The 22,603-nt window shown below is 47.1% G+C and overlaps 3 protein-coding genes across 5 annotated transcripts; 2 read left to right on the forward strand and 1 right to left on the reverse strand.

Annotated features, from left to right (window-relative positions):
* Positions 1 to 863: 863 nt before the first annotated feature.
* On the forward strand, positions 864 to 13,214 carry LOC128752945 (rho GTPase-activating protein 20-like). The gene is made up of 16 exons (XM_053854764.1): positions 864 to 1,070; positions 4,828 to 4,913; positions 7,689 to 7,862; positions 7,921 to 8,070; positions 8,366 to 8,407; positions 8,472 to 8,556; positions 8,640 to 8,717; positions 8,780 to 8,846; positions 8,936 to 9,124; positions 9,190 to 9,362; positions 9,720 to 9,884; positions 10,132 to 10,244; positions 10,307 to 10,499; positions 10,569 to 10,683; positions 11,022 to 11,797; positions 11,874 to 13,214. The coding sequence occupies exons 1-16, from the start codon at positions 1,002 to 1,004 to the stop codon at positions 12,495 to 12,497; spliced, it is 3,099 nt and encodes a 1,032-aa protein (XP_053710739.1). The 5' UTR covers positions 864 to 1,001; the 3' UTR covers positions 12,498 to 13,214.
* An 81-nt stretch (positions 13,215 to 13,295) lies between these two features.
* Positions 13,296 to 18,355, reverse strand: fdx1 (ferredoxin 1). The gene is made up of 4 exons (XM_053854768.1): positions 17,940 to 18,355; positions 16,183 to 16,307; positions 13,964 to 14,093; positions 13,296 to 13,763 (listed from the first exon to the last, which is right to left on the reverse strand). The coding sequence occupies exons 1-4, from the start codon at positions 18,053 to 18,055 to the stop codon at positions 13,655 to 13,657; spliced, it is 480 nt and encodes a 159-aa protein (XP_053710743.1). The 5' UTR covers positions 18,056 to 18,355; the 3' UTR covers positions 13,296 to 13,654.
* LOC128752947 (uncharacterized) lies at positions 17,932 to 22,594 on the forward strand. 3 transcript variants are annotated; one of them, XM_053854767.1, is made up of 8 exons: positions 18,534 to 19,291; positions 19,737 to 19,955; positions 20,028 to 20,096; positions 20,182 to 20,228; positions 21,288 to 21,380; positions 21,476 to 21,613; positions 21,954 to 22,065; positions 22,404 to 22,594. In XM_053854767.1, the coding sequence occupies exons 1-8, from the start codon at positions 19,168 to 19,170 to the stop codon at positions 22,475 to 22,477; spliced, it is 876 nt and encodes a 291-aa protein (XP_053710742.1). In that variant the 5' UTR covers positions 18,534 to 19,167; the 3' UTR covers positions 22,478 to 22,594. The 3 variants fall into 3 exon arrangements, with proteins under 3 accessions (XP_053710741.1, XP_053710742.1, XP_053710740.1); XM_053854766.1 differs by lacking the exon at positions 18,534 to 19,291 and adding an exon at positions 17,932 to 18,431 and having other exon boundaries at positions 20,182 to 21,380; XM_053854765.1 differs by having other exon boundaries at positions 20,182 to 21,380.
* Positions 22,595 to 22,603: the final 9 nt, after the last annotated feature.

A 22,603-nucleotide genomic window follows, 5' to 3' on the forward strand; every position in this document is an offset into this window, starting at 1 on the left:
CGAGGTGATCCACTTTAAACGGGGCTGATGGCACCATATTTGGGAAAGGAACATTCTAGCCCTCACTTTCTGGCCTGGTTGACAGTTTAGCCCAGTTTGTGACCCATTTCTGTTTTCTACAATCATCAGGACTTTTGTGTCAAAAACTCAACTTCCCTGTTCAACTGGAGAGTCTGGAACAAACAACGTTGGAAGGCAGGCGCAGGCTGTTTGATGTAGGTGGCTCAGTCTGCTGGGAAACCAGCCGATGCAGCAGGTACCTAGGTCCAAGTCACCTCTCCAGCACAGCAGTCGAAAAATGAAGGGAGTCTTTGAGCCCATGGCCATGAATTGATTTATCGTCTTTGACAGGTTGAACACAGGCCCATCCACATTCTCCATATGTTTACTATTTCATCTGTTTTAATCTTATTTTCACTCTAATTTTTAAATGTTCTCTGTCAACATTAGGTCTTTACCTCATCTTTCATTACTGAATGCAGAGTCCGTGTCCTTCATATTTACTTCTTTAAGATGGTTTTATTTGCTGAAGTTTGAGTGTCATGTGATCTCATGAAAACATGTGTTTGCTTTTCTCATGGTAACGGCCTTTCAATTCAAATATGTGCGGTGTGAAAGAGTATCGACTCATGGCCGATCGATAAGACAATCGTATCGATGACGCGCAAAAATGTGGCCTCAGCCGCGACATGCGTCCGTTTCTCGTCAACACGTGGTTAACCTCTGAAAATAGTGATTATGATCATAGATGTCTTCCTCACGTGGTTATAAATAGGCGGTGGTATTTGTGCGCAGTCGCTGGCGCCGCCTCCGATCTGCGCGTAAAGACGGATTGTAAAGTTCAACTCCAACTAATCCAGACAGGAGCCGCCGCTGCTGCGCACTGGAACTTCTCTCCGTGATGGAGCGCAGCCTGCTGCCTCCACTGGCTCTACACCAGTGAGATGGGAGTGTAAAGTGAACGGGATTAGAGCCCTGCTCCACCTGAAGACCCGGGCTGGATGGACGACATGTCTCCTCAGCAGCAGCAGCAGGAAAACCTGAGGCGGGGACAGCACGAGAACAAGCGGGTACAGATTTATTGCTTATATTCCACTGAAATGAGTTCACTCTCAACAACTTCCCAAAGTATTATCCAACAATTTAGCATCATTTTATATCACCATGCTCTGAACAATAAAAACCCACTCGCCCATCAATTGTTTTATAGCAATATATATATTGCTATAATATATATGTATATATGTGTACATATATAGTTGTGTACACACAACTATATATATATATATATATATATATATATATATATATATATATATATATATATATATAGTTGTGTGTATATATAGTTGTGTGTACATTTATATGTGATGAAGAAAAGTTTCCTTTCAGCATGCTTATGATACAATTTTTCATTTTCATATTTGCACACTAGTAATGTTTTTACCGATGAATTGTTGGGCTTTAACGTTATTTTTCCTTCTATTAATAACCAGTGCCTCCAGTGATATTGCGATTACAACTATTAACGCAATTCCAGCAATATTCCCATATTCCCTCCCTCTTTGTTGAGATGAAGTCATATGCAAAAACGCTCTCATTTACCCAGAACTACTGCCGCCAAGGGTCGCGATTCGGACCTGAGCTACTGTTGTGATTGGCTGCTCACACACACACAAACATTCCCTACCTTCACCTCTCAGACTCCGCCCATCCAAACCTCCATCAGGCTCCGCCCTTGTGAGGAGCCCTGTAACAGAACAATGAGCGCTCACTACACGCTGTCAGCCTGGAAACTACTCACGGAATCATCATAAAGAAGATGGACTTATGTGATCATCTTTTTTTTATTTAGCATGGACATTTATATATTTATTTATTGTTTGTACTTGAAATATATATTTTGTTCAAATCATTGCAGCTAAGGCTAAAAGCTGACACTATTATTTTTACAAGCTCATTTGTAAAGGTCTTTATTTCCACTCATGTTGTCCCAGACCATAAATAATCACAACTTTAAAAAATATATATATTTAATACATTTTGGCAGCAACAACAAAAAACAACGAAATCCCGGAGTGACTGTATACGTGGTACATGTTTCAAGTGGAGGGTTGTGGATTCCAGCCCAAGGCTGTCTGACCTGTCTGGAGGTCACTTTAAGAACCACCGTGTTTTTCTAAATCTAGTTCTGTCAGAGGGTCACATCATCGTTGCCCCCTGCTGGTGAGAAGTGCCGCTCCTTTCATTCATGTTTCCTGTGCGAACAACTGGCAGCTGCTGTGATTATAGTTGAGGAGGCAGTTCATCCATCTGAGACTCACGGTAGAGCGGCCAATGTCTCATAGTCTCCTCTCCTCCCATCTCTAAGCTCCTGGAAAACTTCTCAGGTGACCGTTGTTGTTGTGATGAGCCTGAATCTCCTGGCAGCTGATCGTTGGTAGTTTTACTCATAATAAGCTCTGGATGTATTTGACTCTGTGTAGTAATTTCTACGCTGCTGAGGCTTGTTTTCCCTGTTATTTTTAGCGCTGGAGGCCAGTACTGCACTGTTGTAACTGAGGGCTCGGGAATGTGTCGCCAGCCTGCTGAATCAATAATATTTCATTGTGAAATGTCAGAAATGTGTGAAAACCGTGCGCCACTGATCTCCTTCTGACCGACACCTCGCTCGGACTCGATCCGCTTCAGGGCGCCGTGTGACCCACTTCATTTGAGCCAGACTAAACGTAGCGAGGAAGCCCTGTTTTATTGCGTGAGCCTGTTGAATGTTGCAGTGAGACTAACTGTCTGTGCGCCAGGATCGGTCTCTCAGCAAGTGAAAGCCACTGGTGGATGAAAGTTCACATTCAGAATGAAAATGTTGTCACTTTACCTGGTCAGTCACACTGATTTGATCCGGAGATCCCATCCTCACTCCCATGACAGAATATACTGACGTTGGGAAGGTGGATTTTTGCGTCCTATACTGACGGCGAAGGCAGCCTTCACCGTTGCCTGTTGATGCATTATGCATGTCAATGGAGTCACGAATGTTTTCCAGAGGGCGTGTGGAGGAATAGACACGTTGTTGTGTGTAGAACGAAGGGAGCGCCATCCATGGCTTACCTGACCCGACCGCTGCCTTTCTTTGACGCGACACACTGCGCCCAGCATCGGAATATACAGCGGAAGACAGAACATGTGCTTCAATTGAAAGCCTTAACGTGTCAGCATGCAACCCTGAAAGCTGCCTTCGGTGTCAGTATAGGACGCAGAAGTCCACTTTCCCAACTTCAATACATTACACCATGGGAGTGTGTTGCATGTTCAATGATGGGGTGTGACTCAAATCAAGTCCAAGCAGCTCAGGTAGTCACTTCGCCAGAACCAACCGCATCATACTTTCACTCATTTTCGGCTAGGTTTTCCAGTAACATGTTGTCATGTAACATGTCTTCTGCAGCAGTTCTCCAAGTCGTTTTATATTTTGCTTGTTTACACAGCCTCTCTGTCGTTTTTTTCTTCCCATATTGACCGTGTCTTTGATGCTTCCAATTCAGCTTCGTCCATGTGGCCAGAGAAGTGGTGTAGCTCTTTATCCCATGGTTTACTGAAGCTCAACATTTTGTTTTTCTTTTACGTGACGTGCTGGCCTCAGGAGTGTCAGGATATGTCAAGGAACGCGGAACATGTGCTTCAATTGAAAAACTAAAGTGTCAATATGCAACTCTGAAGACTGCCTTCGGCGTCAGCATAGGACACAAAAGTCCACTTTCCCAGCGTAACTATATGGGAGTGAGGATGGGTTGCAACTAGTGATGGGCAGATGAGGCTTCATGAAACAGTGTCCTCCCTTTCAGCGGCCACGAAATGGCGGTCTCTGCTCTAAAGTCTTCGGATTCGACCGACAATATGAATGAATCCCCACGTAATTTGTAAACCAACAGTGCCATCTGGTGGGCTCTGAAAATAAGGACACTGTTTCACAAAGCCTCAGCAGCCCATCATTAGTTGCAACAACTGTTCGTAGGTGATCCGTGGTTTTACTCAGGACAGTCTTTCAGGCCATGAATGTCTGACTGCTGGAATGAAAGAAAGAGAGTTTTTGTGTTGAAGGATTCTTATGAATGACGTTACTTGCAGTCATCTGCACTAGAATGAAGCCATACTGGTGCAGTTTAACTGGAGAAGAAGGCTGGCTCATGTTAGTGTTCCTCTGCACTCTGGCTTTAACCAGTGCTGACTCATCCCCTGGACACAGGGACGATCGCACTCGGCCTGAAAAGCAGCAGCTACAAATGGTTTGACAAACTGGAGCTGCTGCGCAGGCGAGTGGCGTGAACAGTGAGGTTGTGATCACCTGACACCAGTGTGCTTGTGCAATGCTTGTTTGTCACCCTCCCTTACTGCACACTCATAAATCTTCCTCCAATGAGATTAAGTGCAGGATAATAGGATCTCAATTTGACAGTCAGCAGGGCCACAACAGGAGCAGGTAATTACCTCCTGCATCACAGTTGTTTTGTTTACCTCCGATTATGCCACAACAGAGCATTGAACTTTAAAAAATGTTTCTGCTATTCTCCATACTCCATCCATAAAAGGACTCATAAGATCGAGAAGGAAATGTGTAGTACATGTAAGAGACTGCTCTCAGCTGCTGACATCGGGACGTCCAGCTGGCCCACTCTTTGCTAACCAGGAAGTTGGACTGCAGGTGTGGCAACATCCTGTCCACAGACTGAATCCACCTGTTGGGAGCAGATGTTCTCTCCTGTTTGCATCAGATGTGGCTCAGTCTAAAAGGTTTGTGAGGAAACTTGTTTTTTCTCTGTCTTTTTTCAGCGGATGAAGTCTCAGAGCTATCGGCGCCAGTCTGCCCCGTCTCTGGTCATCACCAAGGCTCTCACCAGATCCAAGACGCTCTCCAGGTCACTCAGGAGATCTCAGTCAATCTTGAGTTCAGGAGGATTCCCAGATCATTGTAAAACTGCCATGGTTAGAATAGCAACCCAGTTCCTTCAACAGCCCCATCAGGGGGTCCCACCTCAACCCAGCGTCATCATCCTCCTGGGTCAAACCTGCCACCACTGGTGGCCTCTTCTCCTTCTCCTGGGTGCACTTGTCTACTGCTTGATAGTCAGCTAATGCCACTTAGATGTCATTTATTCAACTCCAAGTGGTTTGTAGTAATGGGTTGATGAGGCATCATGAAACAGTGTCCTGATTTTCAGAGGCCACCAGGTGGCGCTGTCTGCTGTAAAATGTTTGGACTTGGTCAACTATTCCACTGAAACAGCACCTCATTTGTAAACCAAGAGCGCCATCTAGTGGCCTCTGAAAATCTGCACACTGTTTCATGAAGCCTCATCTACCCATCACTCATTGTTTGCTCATATAGTTTCCTAACCTCCCATCATACTTTTTTTCATCAACGTCTACTACCAAACATTATGATCTTAAACATAACTTCCTGCTGAAAACCGGATGAATTAACTAGTCGTATGACCTGGACGAAGTTGAGTTCCAGGTAAATACTGTAGGTAGATGGATGTTTTATTGTCATACGAATCCTCCACAGTAAACAATCATACAACTACCACCACCAAAGACAGAAAAAACACACATGCACACATCCAGTCAAGGCTTGCGAGGCTTCATGAAACACTGTCCTTATTTTCAGAGCACACCAGATGGCGCTCTCTGCTCCAAAACCTTTGAATTTCAACAACCATTTCAATGAAACCTCACAGCATTTTTAAACCAAGAGCAGCATCTGGTGGGCTCTGAAAATAAGGACCCGGTTTCATGAAGCTTCATGAGCTTCTCACCCGCTGCAGACCCTTCACTGTAAAACTGTTGCGTAGGAAAGTCTGGGACACAATGTGTGAAGTGAGTGCAGCTCTCAGGTATGGAGATCCCAAAAGGCAACTCCGTCCTTGGAGCTGAGAGAAACAACTAACTGGCTGTAAAACAACAGAGTTCAGCCTGGTGGTGAAGTTACGAGCGATAACACTTTTGCTCGTTCAACAAGCCTCTGTGTGTTTAAATGTGGCGAAGAGCCGTCAGTCCGTCAGGAGACGCTGTCTCAGAGTCACGCTAAGGTGAGAAGGTCACAGCAACTAACAGCCAGGCCTTGTTCCACTGAGCTCATGGAGCCAGGATTCCTTCAGTCTGTCTCTTTATCGTCCTGTCTCACACACACACACACACACACAAACACACAGTGTTGAGCTGTGTCGTCCGCTCGGACAGATAATCCAGATTTTGCCGCAGATCTACCTCCTATTAATAGAAGCTGCCTTTGTCTGTATGCACTGCGACAGTGTTAAAGGAATCATCTCATTAAATGGATCCTGCTTAGACCCAGCGCCTGACCGACGTCTTAGGAATGTGATTTTCCTCACCATCCCAATGCTCATTTGTTGCGCCGCTAACATGCTTCTTCTCTCGTTGGTTTGAAAAAGGAGCCATCTTGGAGGTCACAGCATTTTCAAAGCTATACATGTTGTTTTTTGACATGACAATCCAAATGTGAGAACTTCTCCTTCTGTTGTTTTTGGTGGTGAGCACTAGTGGGCGCAGTTTCGTTTGTGACAGTTCAGACCTGTCGTGATCTCTCTTAGCTCAAGTAACCAAACTTTGGGGAAGTTGTGCTCATTGTAAGGAGGATTTTCTTAAATAAACAGCGTTCCACTTCAGTGGATGCCGTTACACTTGGTTAAATAAAAATAAGGGACAATCCTCAGCGACCCCAACTCACTCAGACTGTACTGTACAGAAGGTGGATGTAGAAGCACAATGGCAAGCACAGAGTAAACAGTGATCAAAACAATGTATTTCACTGAAGGGAAGAGCAAGTAAAAATCAAATTAAAGGTTTGTATTGTTATTTAAACTAGTCTAGTATTTAAAATAAACAGAAGCTCAGAAGCTTTAAAGTCGATCTTCTTTACCCAAGAGGCCAGATGACGGATGATTGGAAAAACTTCATCTCATGTGAGCAACACGTGGTCCCTTCTGAGAGAAAACCTGAGTCCAACACAAAATATAATAAATGCACGGAAGAGAAGAGTTTTGTAGCGGGCTGAAATGCCACTTAGCATTAGCTCCACTCTTACCGGATGATGCCACAATGGACGTGTGAGCTCTTTGATCCAGCCAGGGAAGTGACTTTGAGACCACCAAGTCTGAACCTCACCTCACCATGCCTCTGCATCACCAGTGCTCACTTGAAAATAGTGGGTATTTGACGCCTTGGGAGTGACGCCTCGTGTTGACTCTGTGGGGACCTAAAACAGGCCTGGGGAAAAGGGACCCCTTTACCTCCCTGGACCCAGTGGAAACAGGGCAAAGTCTCACTACTTTAATCTGAGGGTTCTCAAACAGGATTGATGGTAGAGAGTTTGTTTCTCGATACATTGAAGGTTAACTATCACGCTTCATGAACTTCTCATGCACCACTTGAGACCCCTTGGCTCCAACAGCCTCCACTCTTTACCTCTTAACTCCATGCTATAAAACAAGATGATCTCGCCAGCCGAGCCGTGGTGCTTGAGCAACAGCATGGGCCATTGGTCATCTGACTCTGGCTTCAACACCACACCACAATATAGAGATACTGCATCACCCCCGGCCTCTTCACACCACGTTCCTCACATGCTTTCTTCTCCAGGTTTCACTAAATCGTGTGTGTTCTGATTCCAGAGAGAGCTTCCTGGTTCCTGTGGGAGTCGAGACTTGTCCGCTTGTCCAGTCCCTTCTCAAAACCTCACACAGGTCATTCCTCCTCCACGGTCACGCCCAGCTGAAGACTGGCATGCAGACCCAGGACAGACACCTCTTCATGTTCAACGACATTCTGGTCATCGCCAAGGCCAAGTATGTAGCGCTTCGTTCAGCTGGGAACATGTGTGTGAGCATCGGTCTGCTCTTCCAGGACGGCCACCCACTTTAAACAGAAAGCTCAGGTGCTTGTGTGTGAGATGTGGACAGCCAACTGCATGGAGGAGGTGTGTGAGGGAAGCACCAGCCCGGAGAGGAGCTTTGTTTTGGGCTGGCCCACCTGCAACTGTGCTGCCATGTTCAGGTGGGCGTCATACAGCAACAGTCACATAGTCAGTTCCTCTGAGTCGCCGCTGGGCGATTAACAGGGTTTACATTTCAACAGTAAATGTGTTTCTAGAGGAGTCATGAACTTCCAGGGCTTCACTTGGGGATAAAACTAAGTCCACTGTGTTATGAAACAACTGCCGTCGGTGCTCAAATCTGTCTGAATCCAGATTAATGCAGTCAAGTATATAAACAGTCAAATGACTTGGTTGTGAAAAGGTTCAAATCGGTCTCACCGGACCTGTCTGTCTGTCTGTCTGCGGCCCTCTCAGCTCCGCAGAACTGAAGGAACAATGGCTGTCTCTCATCAAAAGGTAAGACTCACTCAGCATTTTGGCCCCGAGCATCTACTCAGTGCCGCTTCTGCTTCACGCACAGTCGCATCAAAGAAGAAAAAGAGAAGGAAGTGTCCAAGACTATTCCTCTGAGGGTCTACGGGAAGGGCATCAACGCGTTCGCTGTTGTAGGTTCCTCTTTAGAGTCGCTCTGAGGCACATCGGAACATCACTGTGAGCAGTGGTCTGTCCTGTATCCACTTCCTTCCAGACCAAAACTCTTCCGGTCAGCAACTGGGACTCCACCAACGAAGTCATCCGTCTGGCCCTGCAGCAGTTCAGCATCATCGTAAGTAACCGGTGCTTCTTGATCAGCGCTTGTCCTGAATCTAAAGCTTTTCTATGGTGCAGGGGAAAGTGAAAGACTACCAACTGTGGGTCGTCTCCAAGAGAGACAACGCACCCTATCCGCTCATTGGTGAGGACACATTTTCCCTCGCTGAATCACTGTTCAAAGCTTGATGTTGAATATCTGCTCCTAGTTAGTGACTTGTCCTCTGGTTTCAGGTCACGAGTTTCCCTTCAGCATCCAGATGAGTCACGTGAGGCAAATGCTGATTCAGGTGGGCAGTGGAGAAAGCGCTGCGCCCCCTACAGACAGACAGAGGGCCTTGCATCTAGAGCATGGTTCAAAGATGTGCCAGTTCATCCTGAAGCCCCGCCCCCTGGAAACAGCCCTGCAGCAGATGACAGCCGGTGAGATGGGGCTCAGTCATGCTGGCAGTTTGTGCTGGAGTGACAGTCGTGTTTTTTCCCCCCAGATTTCCCACAGAAAACCTTCAGAAGGCGGCGCTCGCTCATCACCTGGGCCTTCTGGCGAGGCTCTTACACGCAACTCCACCAACTGTCGCCTTCTAGTGCGGCACCGGGCTGCTTGTTCAACCAGCCGCTGAGTGCCGTGTGCGTCGAGGAGGCGCTGCCAAAGCCAGTTTTGGTGGGTGATTGAGATTCAATTCCTCAATGCTCTGTCTTTGAGGTGAGCTAAATCAAACTCGTCACTGTCTCAAGTGGCTTTACAGCACATGAAGAAAAGTATGAAATGCTCTTATGGAACAATGACACATGTTTGTAACCACTAGTGATGGGTAGATGAGGCTTCATGAAACAGTGTCCTAATTTTCAGAGGCTACCAGATGGCGCTCTTGGTTTAGAAATGATGTGAGGTGTCGTTGAATTAGTTGTTCAAGTCCAAACATTTTTCCCCATCGAGTCAGAGACAAACCCTCGACGTCCCACTAACACGCTCATCTATGGTTTGGGGTGAATTCTTGACTGCCCTCTGCCCTTGTAGGACATGTTGACCTTCCTCTACCATGAGGGTTCTTGGACTCGTGGCATCTTCCGTCGACCTGCGGGTGCCCGAGCGGTCAGGGAGTTGCGCGACTCTCTGGATGCTGGTGGGTTCCAACTCCCTCTGACCCGGGACCATGTCTTTGTCATCGCTGGGGTCTTTAAGGTCAGTGGCCTCCATACGCACAGCGACCGTCATGTTTGTTCACACGCTCGGCTTATTAGCTGCCTCATTGACCCACATCTTTAAGCTCTTCCTAAATCTGTTTGGATCCCACTCAGCCCAAGTTAAATTCGCCGTCAGCCATGTGAGCAGGACAACTTGTCCAAGTGCCGATCGCTTCTCTTCAGGATCCTGTACAGTATTCATGTGAGCCCACGGTGTATCACCTCCAGACGTTTGTGTTTTTAAGGACTTCTTGCGCAGCATTCCAGGGAGCCTGTTGAGTTCGGAGCTCTATGAGGACTGGGTGGAGGTGCTTGAGGAGGAGGAGGAGGAGGAGGAGCGGCTGCAGGACATTCAGAGGTTGATGAAATCCTGCTGAACACTGTTGAAGAGAAACACAGTTCTTGACTTGGGTCCTGCAGGTTGATAGCGAGGTTGCCCAAGGAAAACGCCGTGTTGCTGCGCCACCTGCTGGCCGTACTCTATGCCATCCAAAGCTATGCTCATGAGAACCAGATGACCAGCTTCAACCTGTCTGTGTGCATCGCTCCCAGCATGCTTTGGCCTCCTGGAGCCCCCTGCAGCTCTGAGGTGGAGGGAGAAGCAACGAAGAGGGTAACGGCTCCGGTGGTGCTCAGAGAGCACCAGTTGTCCCCCTCCTTCACTTTTGGTTTCTCCTCTCAGGTGTGCCATTTGGTCAGGTTTATGATTGAACACAGTCCGCAGGTTTTAGGACACGAACCTGCCGCTCTGTTCGGAGGGCCACCGAAAAGAGAGAACCTTCCAGAGTCGGAATCAGGTACTGACTGTTCACAACTGCTGCATGTCTAGACTAAACCGCCCCCTAGTGGAGGGTGTTCTGAGGGGCGATGACTGGTAGAGACGTTTACCCTCAGGTTAAATCAGAACAACGAAGTGTTTTGAGTATATGCTGCCATCTTGCGGCGATTAAAGGTACTTATTTTTTATCTTAATAAACCTCAGGGTTTAGATTCTATTCGATTCGGTGGCCGTTATTATTCCCACAGTGGAGAAATTCATTATTTGGTGCATCTTTGAGAGGACCTCAGCTTCTTCTCACAACTGAATATACCTGTATTGCGTGAATGTGTGGTGACCTGGTCGCTGGTGCTCCAGAGTCGTGGATGTACCCGATGACCGACTCGTCCTACGACAGTCTGGAGAACGAGCTGGACAACAGCAGTGGCGGCTCCCCTGGCTCCTGCAGAAGAAGGCGTTTACGATCGAAAGCCCTACAGGGCAGCCTGGACTCCATCCTCACATTCAGTGACTGCGACCAGGACAGGGACCTTCACCCCCTTGGTAGACCAAGAGCCCACACGCCTGATGCAGACCTTGGGCGTGGTGGTGAGGATGAGGTGCCCACAGATAGTCCCTCGGCTGCGGACACCTGGTCCCTGGATGGTCATCACAGAGAGCGTCGGCGCTCAGAACCAGCTCTGGCCTACGTGAGCAGACTGACGTGCGCTTCACAGAGCACGGACGGCCTCACTGGCGAGGACGAAGACGACGACGATGATGATGATGGTGGTGATTTGAACTTGAACAGGAAGATCAGCACTCAAGCCAGAAGAGGCTCATCGTCCAGGACAACCCTCCTCAGATCAGCTGCCCTAGAGACCAGCTCCTCCAGCTTCGCCTCCACCTCCCCTGCACCCACACCCTCCTCCCTGGACTCTCTGGACTCCCTCTGCAACGACCACAGCCTCTCAGGCGGCGGCCCACAGGGTTCCACCAAGAACCGCTGGAGCTCTGAAACCTGCTCACCATCCAAGGAGCCAATAAACCTGAGCGCTGTCAAGTGCCACAGAGGCCTCCACCCAAACTCTTGGCTGAAGAAAGACCGGCGACTGTCCTTGAACCAAGCGGAGCGAGCTGAGGAAGAGACAGGGGTGAGCCGAACTTCATCACATTTTCTTGTGTCAGGGTTTTCCAGCCGCTAACCGTGTGCTGTCTTTCTCCAAACAGGGATGCGGGGACAAGTCCACCGGTCTTTGTAAGAAAGTGGCAGGGAAAGCAAATGCGGGGCAAGAGACCCCCATCAACCTCTCAGTAAAGTGCAGAAGCCGAGCCGGGAAAGTAGCAGAGGCCCATGCGACCGAGCATCCTAGTAAGGAGGAGGGGCCGCTCTCTGTGTCCCATCACTGCTCTACAATAGGTCAAACGCTTCATAGCTCGAGCGAGAGACGCGCGGCGCTGCCATTGTTCTACAAGCCAAGTGGGCCCAGTCTGTCTCTCTTCAAGCGGCAAAAATGGGTGTGTAGCAACAGACTGCACCTGCGCCGAGGGTCCGAGCCAGAGAGTCGGGTGATGGATCAGGTGACGGGCTTGAGCCGGGCCAGGCTGCCCAGTGACCCGGGGCTGAAGGTGTCTGAGGTGGATTCAGATGAGGGCGCTGCTTCACGTTACTGCGTCTCTCCGCACGCAAGCCAAGTGGTCAGGGACTATTTCTCCACTCACCCCAACGCTCACCCCGATAGCAGCCAGCAGGTGGCGCTGGCGCTGCTAGAGAAGGACAGGCAGAGGTGCAGTGATCCCGCTGCAGAGACTGACTTGGACCAGCTGCTCTTCGCTGAAGAATCTTACGTCTGACTTCCTGCAAACGGGCGTCATGACCTCCACCCAAGCTGCAACTCATACTTAATGTAGCAAATGTAGAAAGCTCCGATATAAGTGCTCCGCTTCGCTTGATAGACTGAAGAAGTTAAAGCCTTTTTCATTCATAGTTGAAACTAGCTCACACACGCAGTAAACCACCCCGTCAATGAAGCGGCCATGTTCTCTGACTTGTCGACAAAAGCACTGTTTACACGAGTGACAGGAAGTGAAAATTGTTATGTAAATACTGGAGTTTACGAAGCCTGTTCAGTCACCATGTTTGTTTTTGCGCTTCACACTTGATCAAGCTGGATCTCTACATTATTCTGGTCACTGAAATGTCGTCATTAAGTTTGAATAAAGTCATTGAAGAGGCGTTTCTTCCTCACCTGGGGACTCGACTAAGAGTTGAAGGCTCACTCTTTTCTTCCTTCACAATACTGATCTCCTTTTCCTGTGATCAACCAGTTCAACCAGAGAGCAGATGAGCAACTAATTTCCCTCAGTCTTGAGGAACAACCTGATGGAAACCTGACCTGCAGGTCGGCGATCACCAAGACTGATGTGAACACTTCTGGTGCGTCAGAAGGCAGCGAAACGCTCAACACCACGTGTAGCGTCTGCAGCACGAATGAGGCGACCGTCATCTTGTTTACCCACCAACCGTCACACAATCATGACTGCATGAATATTCAAAGACGCGTCTGCAGGGGGAGAAATTACAAGTCAGAGATTAGGTTGCAGTGCAGCCGTTGAATGTTTCTGCATAAATAATGACATTGCACACAAACATAAATGGAGCTGCTGCCAGACAGTGACTTTTATTCTGCGCTCCACACAAAGATATATTTCTCTCCAGTTATGTACAACCACTCAATGACAAATTAGATGCAGTTACATGGCAGGTGAGATCTGGGATTGAGATTAAAATCGCCTGACGTGGTAGGTGCTACCGGAGTTCCCTCGTCAGAGACACTCAAAAGACAACTACTGTCCCCTGCAGCTCTAGAGCTCCTGCCCAACATTTGGATTACATCATGACTGGTTATAAAAAGAAGCCTCCAGCAGGGTTGGAGCTGGAAATCCAGAGAGGAAGAGGGAGAGCCCGCCCAACTCTGCAGCACTGACAGTTTTGGGGTGACAGTCCTCTGTTAGGAGGAGCCGTCTTTGATCTGTCGGATGTCGGCTACGCTCTCTGGAACCCGGGCCACCATCCCCTCCAGAGACTTGGTCAGACAGATCTGGCATCCGAGTCGAGACCTGCGGCGGAAGAACAAGTTGTCTTAGGCCCGGTTTGCTGAAACCAGATTATCAGACTGAAGGAAGAAAGCTGCCGGCTGTTTGCTTGCTAAACAAACACAATGTCCACGGTGAAAGCAGCCTGGAGAACTATTCATGCTTCATGTTACCTCGGCTCTAAAGAGCAGCCCTGAATGTAGACGGAACTGTGAAGTACGTACGTGTCCGTCAGACCATAAGCCAGGTCGAGCATGTCCATCTCCTCATCCGTGATCGGGCCCAGCTTCTTGTAGACGTCCTCCTCAAAGATGAGGTGGCATGTGGAGCAAGCCAGTGTCCCCTCACACGCTCCTGCATGCACAACACACACACACACGTTGGCAGGGAAATACTCTTGTAGTGGAACCCTGTTATGATGGACAGATGGACCTGGAGCTGCCTTCAGAACAATGCTCTGTTTTGGATGAAAACTTACCTGATCAAACGGATTAAAACAAGTGAAACACATCGAGGAAGTGGATGTGGTTATGGCAGTTTTTAATGGAAAAATCCCCAAAAAGAAACAACACAATAACAACATGACAGGAATAAGTTGGTTGCTCACGGAACTACCGTCTTGCATCCGGCCAGACAGATGAAGAGACAGACTGGGTGACGACGGCTGCAGGTGGGATTAAAAACTAGCATTTTTTTTTATCGTTGTCAACTCGATAAATGTCAAAACTCCCAAACACGCTTCCTAATCTGACTGCAGGTGCAGGTACCAAATCTTGTGGAATGAGTCCTACCTGCCGCTGATGATGGCAACACACCCAGCAGCTACAATCAAACTTTTTAATGAGCCAGAGAAACTGGAAATGAACTGTATGTTGTCACTTTCTACCACATACTGAACATTTATATCTGCAAACATTTATATCTGTCATCAGGTTCTTTGCAAAGTGTTCTGTTCCACTTCTGATGACTGTCTGATAAAAACATGTAGGGAGGGTGAAACATGCTTGGTTGGGATGCACCGATACCAGTATACGCATCGGTCTGCTAGAAACTAAGAAAAAGTGACTATGTGCAATGGTGTTAGTACTCAGTATGGGTAAGTACTCAAACGTAAGTACTCGTACACTGCTCGTTTAGGAAAAAACTGGTATCAATTAGCGATGCAGGATTTTTGCTGCCAATCACCGATACCAATCACATTGATCGACAATGAATTTGTAATCAAAATGATGCACATGTGAAAAAATGAACCATTAAATCATTTTAGTTCAGACGTCTTTTTATACAACTCTTCAAGGAGGCAAATAATAGAAAAACCTTGCAGCATGCAGCAACTATTCTGTCAAAAGAACAGATGAAAACATCTCTTGACACTTTGCTACATTCGAGAAATATTAACATACTGGCCGCTTGTAGCGGGACTTTGAGACAGAGAGCACTGCATTTATGTTTTCGGATATTTTCAAAAGTTACAGATTCAGGTGGGTAACAAACTTTGCACCTGACTCCAAAACAGGACGGATCCGGTTGTTTCCATCTCTCTGTGCTCTGTCAAGTGCTGGTGATTTAAAATGGTGTACTTAATTTGAAGGCGCTTCCCTGTACAGCATTTTACCGTGCACACGCAGCAGGATGCAAACTTTGCATGACAGATTGAAAGAACCTCCACAGCAGATATGCTGCTGCTGAGCATACAGCAGTGAGGAAGGGAGGAGCGGACGCATCACAACCAACGGGGCTTCACCAGACCTGTCACATGTGATCGGTTGTTGTGATCGGCAATGACAGTTAGTGATTGGCATTCACCGATCACACTGAAATCGGCTGATCATGATCAGTGGCCGATTGATTGGAGCATCCCTTGTATCAATGCATCCCTAAATAAACGTATTTTCAGAGGTGCATGACAGACAGTCGAGGAGTCCATTCTGGTGCTGTTTCGATGTCAAATGAAAACTATAATCTCAGCACATCACAAACATCTTTTGCGGATATAAATGTTTGGCGTGTGGTAAAATTGCCATCAGCTGCTTCATTTCAAGTTTCTCTGGCTCATTAAAATGGCTGCCAGGTGTGACGTCATCATCCCACCAAAATGCTCTTGAGAGGCTGCGTTAGTTAAAAAAATTCTTGCAGGAAGTCCTAGTAGAATTTTAATTTTCTTAAAGTCAACTGAGCTCTGATTTGTGATCATTGGCTTCGAGTTAATGCAGTATCACTATTAGATTCCTTTCTAGCGGAGCTTGTCCTTACTGTCAGAGGAGTCACATCCCTCTTAATGTTCATTTAAAAATAAACAAATGGAAAAAAATGGTTTCGTTTGTTCTGCATTATGGAGGTTTCAGGCAGAGTCTGAACACCCACTGCAGTCATTATTTAAAGCCAAATGACACCATGGTCTTGCAGTAAAGCGAGTAGACTTTCAACATCATTGTTGACATACCAAACCCATCAAAATCCAGGTCCTCGTTGATGACCACATCCAGCAGTGAATCTCCCGGAGAACCCTTGACCGAGATCCTCTCACCATCTCTGTTGACAAAGTTGACGGTCACCTTGCTGTCCGACCTGCAAGAGAGTCAAACATGTTTCAGAAATGGGTTGCTACAAACAACCAGAAAAATCAAGGCTTCAGAACCGGCTTTTCACTAGGGGGCGTCTATGCTGCAAAACATGAAAAAACGGAAGCCCAGTTTTTCTCGCCAGGACGCCCTAAATGTGCCAGTATGATGCCCTACTCGCAGTGTCATCACACTGGTTTCCATGAAAAGGGTGTTTCCCCCAGGTAATGCCGGCAAATATAAATTTGATAATTTGCAACCCTTTTGCAAAATGTAGTGAACTATGACCCCAATGTCAGTGCTCCCTCAATATCATTCGAGTGGGACTCCACCTTTCAAGGCGGGACCTTAAGGAGGACCATGAAGGATGTACAACGCACAGTGCAAGGCTTTAATCATTCTCATGATCAAAAACTAACACATGGCCTCCCCCAACCCGCGATTGGAGACACCCCCGAAGCAGGGAAAAAAAATCCATGTGAGAAAAGGCAGCCGCATCGAGTTGTGGCGCATAGCCTTGAAGAAGTTCAAGGATTAACATTCTTCACTTGGCTAGAACCAAAGCAGCTTTCAAAAAAAAGATTAAAAACAAAGCAGACATTTTATCCATTCAAGAGAGAGCATTGGGAAAAAAATGAAACTATGAGACAACAATAAAACATCAGAACACTAGACACCAAACTACTTTACAGAGAGGAGAGAAACAAGACCCAGACTTGTGGGCAGACACAGGTCCCTATGTGAACATAAACGGACATAAATGTGGTTGGATAACATATCAGCAAAAGTCAAAGCAAGTAAAACAGCAAGTTGACACCATTTAAATGCAATCTTGAACACCTCAATTGTACACAATTGACTGTACTTTGGCCATATCAAAAGGTGCAAACTACAATCAGTAAATACAATGTTTAACAAGACACTGATATTGTGACTTCTGTGTAGACTCAGCTGCTTTGTGGAAGAAGTACGGGCATTAATGTTTGCAAAAATGCAGAGGCAAGTGACATTAGCTGTGAAAACAGAGCTTTAGGAGATTGTAGAACTATAAACCCGATCTAGCAATGGGCTACAGTTTTTTTAAACTCTGATGGTAGGTAGCAACAATTATTTCTTTAACACTCAATGTACATGTATTAATATTCTTGTATGGACCAATCTTGGACAAGACACTGATCTTATGTGGACATTTTTTAGATGTGCTTGAGCCTGATCCACATCATTTAGAAAAAAGTATTATTTTGTGAAGTTACCACAAGTTGCCACACAATAAACTCTTGCAGCTCCAGATGGTTTCCACATAACTTCGTTGTTTTGAAGAAAACAACAGAAGATCCGAGTAGCACATCCAACACAGCTGATGTGTCGCATTAAAATATACAAGAATATGTGAAAAACCAAGCCATTGTGTTGGTTATTTCCAATGATGACGACATGACAACAGACGAATTATGACTAATGGCGCATGCTTACGAAACCTTTCTGTACACATAACATGATGCGACCTTAGATAAGGTGGAACTGAATCAAAGTCGCGTAAGGTGGGAGCGTGATTCATTAGAAACCAGCACGGTGAGCGGTACTGGGTTCAAAGTTTGGACGGGTAGGCGGCAGCAGCAGTTGGGTGTGAAGGACATACCTTAGCGGGTGAGAGCTGGTGACGAAGCTCCGGCTTCCGGGCAGCAAGAGCGTCCTGCGGGAACATTCCCGTAACCGCAGGGTTGCGAGTCTCCTTAAAGCCGTGGCGAAAGCCATTTCCTTCACAGGTGTGGACCGCTCGGTGAACTCTCAGAGCAGAAGACTCCGTCGCGAAGCAGCCCGACTTCACGCCGCCTACCGAGCAAAGCTAAGCTCGATAGCTTCTTGTAGCTACAAGTCACTCATTCACTGTCACGCTCATTACGTCACATGTAACCTTCCGCAGGAGGGTCGACGTCACGATACAGTTGTAGACGTCGCTGTCTGGAAACCGCCCGTGGAAGCGTGCTGTCAGCTGGAGAGGACGACAGTGGGCAAACATCCGAACTTTTGTGAGCGGCTGTATTTCCGGTCAATGGCAGCAATGACGACCAACACTTCACTTCCTTCCGTGATCCTCCAAATTAAAGGACTGCGGGAACGGCCGTAGTTTGTGAGCAACCCACTTTACGAAAAAAGAGGAGCCATTTATTCACATGCGTAGAGCTGAGATTGTATTTTAATGAGACCGATTTTAAAAGAGCAGCGTGTTACGTCCATCTTCACCCCGGCTACAATACATTTTGAAAGCTTAATAGTTTCCCGTTTGAGTCTGTTTTCTGGAACTTGACGTATCTGTTTAGCTCCTCCATGTCTGTGCACGTGCGCGCGGAAGGCACCAATCAAGGTGCGAGGGAGGACACGTTCGTTACATGTCACTTTTACTATCCAGAAAGGCGGTGTTTAAGTCATTTCCTTATTAATATAATGTAAAAAAATACATACCACCCGCCTAAACCTGCCATGGCGTCAAAAGGCGAGGTGTCAATTGCTCGATTGACATCCGATCCCGTTTCCTACCCTGGAGGTTCGAAAAGAAACGTCCTATATAAATACACTATATAAGATATCAACTTTGTTGAACCGTGGATAAAATATTGATGGTTAAACCACCGGGCAGGATTACTATACACATAGATGGGCTTGCTGATCGAAAATAGATATAGAAAAGTAAGTGACTAAACAAACAATAAAGCGCAGTTTATTTGCGTTTTTCTGTTCAACTATAACATGGTCACTGTTATGTGACCAGATGAAGTGCAGCTCAATGGGGTAATGAATAACTCCTGACAGGAACGGTGGTTCTTATTGGCAGCTCTCCGGTTTATGGCCGAGGCAGAGGTATATTAATGCCCTTACATAGATGTGTGTTCGCTCAGTGTGCGCCGCTGCCGTCTCTGTGGGTTGGAGGCCAGGACTGTGTTGTTTGCAGGATGTTCAGGCTAGTGCTGCTGCTGCTCCTGTCTCTGTATGGTAAGGTCGTTGATTCAGATCAAATATTCTTCCACAGTGTTCTTATTTTTATTAGATAATTTGAATTATTTATGTTCTTTTGTATTTTATGACGATGTGAATGACCTGATTCTTGTCCTGAAAAACATGAAGATGATAAAGCTAACACAGCCGCTTCACTGTGTTGAAAAAAAGACAGTGGCGTTGAAATTGTCCCGAGCAAAAGGAAGATTGAGGTTGGAGGCAGAATTGATTGCATCATGTTGTCATGGCAGCACAAACTAATACGTGGAGCTAGGACAGATTAGATTAGAGCAGAGTTCATTTACCACACTGGCCTAGATGTTGCTGTTCATCGCTGAGTTAATAATTGATGTCCAGATATGACAGGTGGATAAGGTCAGCCAGGCATTAATGATACATTTATTGCCTGTTATTAGTATCAGTTTCATGTCTTGTGTTACAGGGTTGCAGGCTGCCCCCATCGCCGCTCCTAAAACTTCGCAGGAGAAACCTCCAACTGTCCAACTGCCTGATGGATTCCGACAGGGCACAGAGAATTCCCACATCCTCGGACAGATCCCAGAGGACTTTCGACAAGGCACCGCACCCTCCCGCAGATTCATTGTTGACCAGAGCACAGGCCTGGTGAAGGAGCACGTGAGTGAGATGGAGAGGAGAGCAGGTAAGTGACTTTAGAAGCCGCTTGACATGTCAGCCGATGGCCTGCTGAATGAACCACTCATTTATCATCCAGATGCCGTCCAACCTGCTTTTGGAAATGGGTTTGGGGAGATGGAGAGAAGGCACTGGTTGGCAGATGATGGTGAGCTCAGAATCACTTTCACTGTCCTTGGCTCATGTTAAAAATGACACCTGACCTTCGACCTTCTCTGTCACCCTCTCCTTAGTCACTGATGACGTCCCAGTGCAGAAGCTCACAGGAGGCTGGATTCGAGTTGAGGAACCCTCTGCTTCTTACCAACAAGATGGTTTCAGACAGGGAACAGAACCCCACAAGTCTATTCCTGATGGTTTCAGACAGGGAACAGAACCCCACAAGTCTATCCCTGATGGTTTCAGACAGGGAACAGAACCCCACAAGTCTATTCCTGATGGTTTCAGACAGGGAACAGAGCCCCACAAGTCTATTCCTGATGGTTTCAGACAGGGAACAGAGCCCCACAAGTCTATCCCTGATGGTTTCAGACAGAGAACAGAGCCCCACAAGTCTATCCCTAATGGTTTCAGACAGGGAACAGAACCCCACAAGTCTATCCCTGATGGTTTCAGACAGGGAACAGAACCCCACAAGTCTATCCCTGATGGTTTCAGACAGGGAACAGAACCCCACAAGTCTATCCCTGATGGTTTCAGACAGGGAACAGAGCCCCACAAGTCTATCCCTGATGGTTTCAGACAGGGAACAGAACCCCACAAGTCTATCCCTGATGGTTTCAGACAGGGAACAGAACCCCACAAGTCTATCCCTGATGGTTTCAGACGGGGAACAGAACCCCACAAGTCTATCCCTGATGGTTTCAGACGGGGAACAGAACCCCACAAGTCTATTCCCGACGGTTTCAGACAGGGAACAGAACCCCACAAGTCTATTCCTCATGGTTTCAGACAGGGAACAGAACCCCACAAGTCTATTCCTCATGGTTTCAGACAGGGAACAGAACCCCACAAGTCTATTCCCGACGGTTTCAGACAGGGAACAGAACCCCACAAGTCTATTCCCGATGGTTTCAGACAGGGAACAGAACCCATCAAGTCTATTCCCGATGGTTTCAGACAGGGAACAGAACCCCACAAGTCTATTCCCGACGGTTTCAGACAGGGAACAGAACCCCACAAGTCTATTCCCGACGGTTTCAGACAGGGAACAGAACCCCACAAGTCTATTCCCGATGGTTTCAGACAGGGAACAGAACCCATCAAGTCTATTCCTGATGGTTTCAGACAGGGAACAGAACCCGCTGATCAAGTGAAGTCATTTGGGGGCTTCCGACAGGGCACTGAACCCTCGACCAAATGTGAGGGCCAAGTCATCAATGGTAACTGCTACGAGTTCAACCCTACACCCCTGGCCTTCAGAGACGCCCAGGTAAATACCGTCCTACACCCCATCCAGAACAGAATATTTCCACCATTACTTATTTTACAATCAAACCTCCAAAACATCACTCTGCCTGTTCACAGGACCGGTGCAGAGCTCTCGCCCCAAAAGCAGAGCTCTCCTCCGTCAGCAGCCGAGACCTGCATTCCCGCTTGGTTTCACTGGTAACCCTGCAGAGTGGGAACAGGCCACCGCAGATGTGGCTGGGAGGAACGGTCAAGGTAAGCTCACCAAAGTGATATCAACCAAGCAGTCAGACGCTAGTGAACTGATCTGGCCATGAATACATGAAAACAAGCAGCAGCTGTCACAGTAATAAACACTGACTGGATTTCTCGGCGCCGGCAAACTCAATGCCGTGGCCTCGACTCAGAGGCCCCAGGGGAGATTAATCAGACATTATCAGCGGGACACTGCGTTTCTGTTGCCTTGGAAGAACATTAACCTGTGGCTGTTTGTTACAACACCACCTAGCAAGGTTGGATACACATCTGCAGTGCAGGAAGAATTTAAAAACAAGACCAAAGTTTCTGAACTAGTAAGGTCTTGCGGATGTTTCAGAACCAGCAGGCGTCATGGGTGGACGGATCAGAGTGGACTTACAGCGACTGGATGCCTGGTCAACCCAACATACACACAGACAAACCAGTGTGTGTGGAGATGTTTCACATTGGTAAGAAAGCCCCGACGCCAAACTTGCTATGGCAATGACACTGAGTATTTTGTTTGAGTTAGAACAGGACTGCAGGATGAAAAGGTTGATCTAGCGATAAGATGAGTTGGTACATGGCGGATTGTGACATAGTTGAACACAGTGTTTTTCCAACTCTCTAATCATAGTCAATGAAAGCACTGGAATTAAGACACTTACATAAGAGTCTTTCTCTCCAATTGATAAGATTAAAAACTGCCAGCTTAATTAACCTTCGGCCTCAAGTGAGAATGCAGCTCACTTGCAACAGTAATTACGACTTTTGGATCATGAGCTTAGCTCTGCCTATGCTTCCACAGACGAGAGCTGGTGGACGGCTGCAGACTGCGAGCTGGAGAGAGCCTCCATCTGTTCGTACCCGGTGTCTCCGTGACGACCTGAAAGACTCATCGGCAGAAGTGGAAATGAACGGCGAATAAAAAACTGAGCACAATGACGACTTGCGAGTGTAAATGTCCTACCTTGCAAACACGGTTTCCATCAGAGAAATAAAGCGCAA

Source organism: Synchiropus splendidus, chromosome 1 (genome assembly GCF_027744825.2).
Source record: "Synchiropus splendidus isolate RoL2022-P1 chromosome 1, RoL_Sspl_1.0, whole genome shotgun sequence".
NCBI classification, from domain to species: Eukaryota; Metazoa; Chordata; class Actinopteri; order Syngnathiformes; family Callionymidae; genus Synchiropus; species Synchiropus splendidus.